General features: G+C 43.7%; 1 protein-coding gene across 6 annotated transcripts in view; it reads right to left on the minus strand.

Annotated features, from left to right (window-relative positions):
• The window catches only part of Kif23 (kinesin family member 23), a 29,487-nt gene that overhangs the window by 9,407 nt on the left and 16,931 nt on the right, over positions 1 to 3,149 (minus strand). For all 6 annotated transcript variants that reach the window (XM_021172587.1, XM_029482058.1, XM_029482056.1 and 3 more), the window contains 4 exons: positions 2,691 to 2,793; positions 622 to 701; positions 415 to 534; positions 104 to 230 (listed from right to left, as the gene is read on the minus strand). In XM_021172587.1, coding sequence (XP_021028246.1) covers positions 104 to 230; positions 415 to 534; positions 622 to 701; positions 2,691 to 2,793 — 430 coding nt within the window. The remainder of the gene's footprint in view (positions 1 to 103; positions 231 to 414; positions 535 to 621; positions 702 to 2,690; positions 2,794 to 3,149) is intronic.

Raw genomic sequence — 3,149 nt, forward strand, 5'->3', positions numbered from 1 at the left:
CAGGGCTACACAGAGAAACCCTGTCTCGAAAAACCAAAACCAAAAAAAAAAAGGAAAGAAAGACAGACAAGCAAATGAACGATGATATAACACCAAATCATACCATCTCCAACGGGGCCTCCCCGAGGCAGGTTCCTGTACCGCCTCCCGGGTGTCAGGCCACATATCACCTTGTCCACTGGTCTTGCCACTTCCACTTCTTGGGTTACTTCAGCAAATCTCATGACTTGCTGAAAATACAAAACAGAGCCTGTAAAAGCAAGCCTACCTATCCTTCTTTATGGATGGCTAAATAGTTCATCTGCATATTCATCAGCCCTGTATAAATCTATAAAGTTTGCAGAATGCCACATCCAAGTAGCTGTTTTCCCTAGAGAAACCAAGCTGAATATAGGACAAATACACTTCAATTACCAAGCTTTCTTCATAGTCTTCAGCCTTTGGATTCACACACACGATCATCCGAACTTTCCCCTCCCCATCAAAGTAGTTCTTGAATAGATGGGTTAGCTTTGAATCTCGATATGGAACCATCTATAAAAACATCCAAAAGCTAAGCACATTAGACAGTTCAAGTGCACAGATTAAACCACAAAGGAGGTGGGGAAGGCTGCTGTGTACCTTGTTAGTGCCATACGTCTGGTTCTCTCTCAGGACTTCCATGCATGTTCTTAGTGTCATCAATGACTGATTAATGTTTCCTGAGAGAAAGTAAGAAACAAAGACATGTGAGCCAGTAAGACAGGAGCTAATGAGGCTGTGTGCCTGGAAAACTTCTAATTCATTGGGGGGTTGGGGAGGGGGGGAGAATGAGAGAGAGAGAGAGAGGAGACACAATGTCTTTTTAAAAATTTTAAATCTATTAAATTTTATTCTTGTGTTTGTTTTTGCCTGTATGTATGTTTGGTGTTCACAAAAGCCAGTGAGGACATCACATCCCCTGGAACTAGGGTTATGCATAGTTGTGATAGTTGTGAGCAGTCACGTGGATGCCACAAAGTAATCCCAGGGCATCTGGAAGAGCAACATGTCGTCCGTCCGTACCTCCCTCCATCCCTTCTGGGTTTTCTTTTTTCAAAGATGTATTTATTTATTTTATGTATATAAATAAATTTTAGCTGTGTTCAGACACACCAGAAGAGGGCACCAGATCTCATTACAGATGGTTGTGAGCCACCATGTGGTTGCTGGGAATTGAACTCAGGACCTCTGGAAGAGCAGTCAAGTGCTCTTAACCACTGAGCCCTCTCTCCAGCCCCCTCTTTCTGGTTTTTCAAGACAGGGTTTCTGTGTTTAATAGAAGAGTCCTGACTGTCGTGGGACTTGCTTTGTAGACCAGGCTGACCAATCGACCTGCCTCTGCCTCCCCGGTACTGGGATTAAAGGCGTGTGCCACCACACCTGATGCAACAAGTGCTCTTAATTGCTGAGCCGTCTCTCAAGCTTGGGAATAAAATATGACACTTAATTCTATGGTGGTCTGAATGCGAGTGAGTGGCCCCCCTAGGCTCAGATGTTTGACTGCTTGGTCTCCAGTTGAAAGAACTATTTGGGAAGGTTGAAGAGGTAGAGCCTGGTTGGTGGATGTTTCACTGGAGGTGGGCTTAAAAAAGCACAGGCATTCCCTGTCCCTGTCCCTGTCTCCCCACACCTCCCCCATGGTTGTAAATCATCTGATCCACAGCTACTCCACAGTAACCTCTCATCTGTTGCTCCAGTGCCATGCCTACTTGCTGCCTTTCTTCTTGCTATGATGGCCACTGACTCACCCTGTGAAACTGTAAGCAAGCCTCCAACTAAGTGTTTTCTTTTACAAGTTGCCCTGATCAAGTTGTCTCTTCACAGCAATAGAAAAGTAACAGCTGCTTCCCAGCCCTAAAGCTGTCACAGGCAAATCATTTACTTGGCTTTCTTTTCTTCTCTTGGGGTGGTGGTGCTGGAGACTAAACTCAGGCACCTCACACATGAGAGGCCAACTACATCCCAAGGGACCATTTCAGTCTATGGTTGGAAAGGGACAGAAGTCCCTCCTAGACTCAGAAGGGACATGTTTCTAACTGTCAAGTGTCTTAGGAACCAGCAAAATCCGTCCCTCTGCATCTCAACAGGATTTCTTCGTCATCAAGCTTTCTTTCTTTTTTCTGACCTATCCCACTTGATTTCTGAGCCAAGACAAGGCTAGTATCACAAACAAGAATTCAGATCTTAGTTGTACTCTCAAGTGCTAAAGAACTGTTTAACTTGGAACACTGAGAGCTCCTAATTCCATCATGGCTATCAGATAGATCATTTAACCAGATATGATTATATACACCTGAAATCCCAGTACTCAGAAGGGCTGAAGAGGGAAGACCAACAGCCAGTCTGGACTACCAAAATAACAACAACAACAACAAACTCACCAAAGACAACAACAAACAAACCAATCAATCAAACAAACACACAAGTTAATTTAAGTAGGCTGGCAAAGTGGCTGAGCCAATAGAAGCACTTGCTGCCAAGACTGAAGACCTGAGTCTCAGGACTCACAAAGGTGAGAACTCTTTAAAAGGTAGAAGATTTAAAGACTAAGTTTAATAGTTAATAGTTAATGTTATTGCACTGATTAATCAGAAAGCACCCATTGATAAACACAAGCTGATGTTCCAAGTTGATCAAAGTCATAGCCCTAAACACAGCACTCCACTCACCAGCCTCACGTAGTCTGTTCCCTTCTGCTTTAGTACGGTTGGTTCTTTCGCTTCCAGCAAGATCGACCAGAGAGAGCTGGCTTATAGTAATTTGCTCTTTTTCCTAAAAGGAAGAAAATAAACAATCTAAGCTAAATTATACTGCATTACACTCCTAATCTCAACACTTAGGAGGCAGAGACAAGCAGAGCTTGGTCTACAAAGTGAGTTCCAGGAAAGCTAGGGCTACACAGAAAAACCCTGTCTCAAAAGTAAAAACCAAAAACCCAAAACCCCCCCCAAAATGATCCAATTAAAATGATCCAATTAACATGGTATTAAGTCTTTTTTTGGTTTTGTTTTGTTTTGTTTTTGGAGACAGGGATTCTCTGTGCAGCCCTGGCTGTCCTGGAACTCACTCTGTAGACCAGGCTGGCCTCGAACTCAGAAATCCACCTGCCTCTGCCTCCTGAGTGCTGG

Source organism: Mus caroli, chromosome 9 (assembly GCF_900094665.2).
Source record: "Mus caroli chromosome 9, CAROLI_EIJ_v1.1, whole genome shotgun sequence".
NCBI classification, from domain to species: domain Eukaryota; kingdom Metazoa; phylum Chordata; class Mammalia; order Rodentia; family Muridae; genus Mus; species Mus caroli.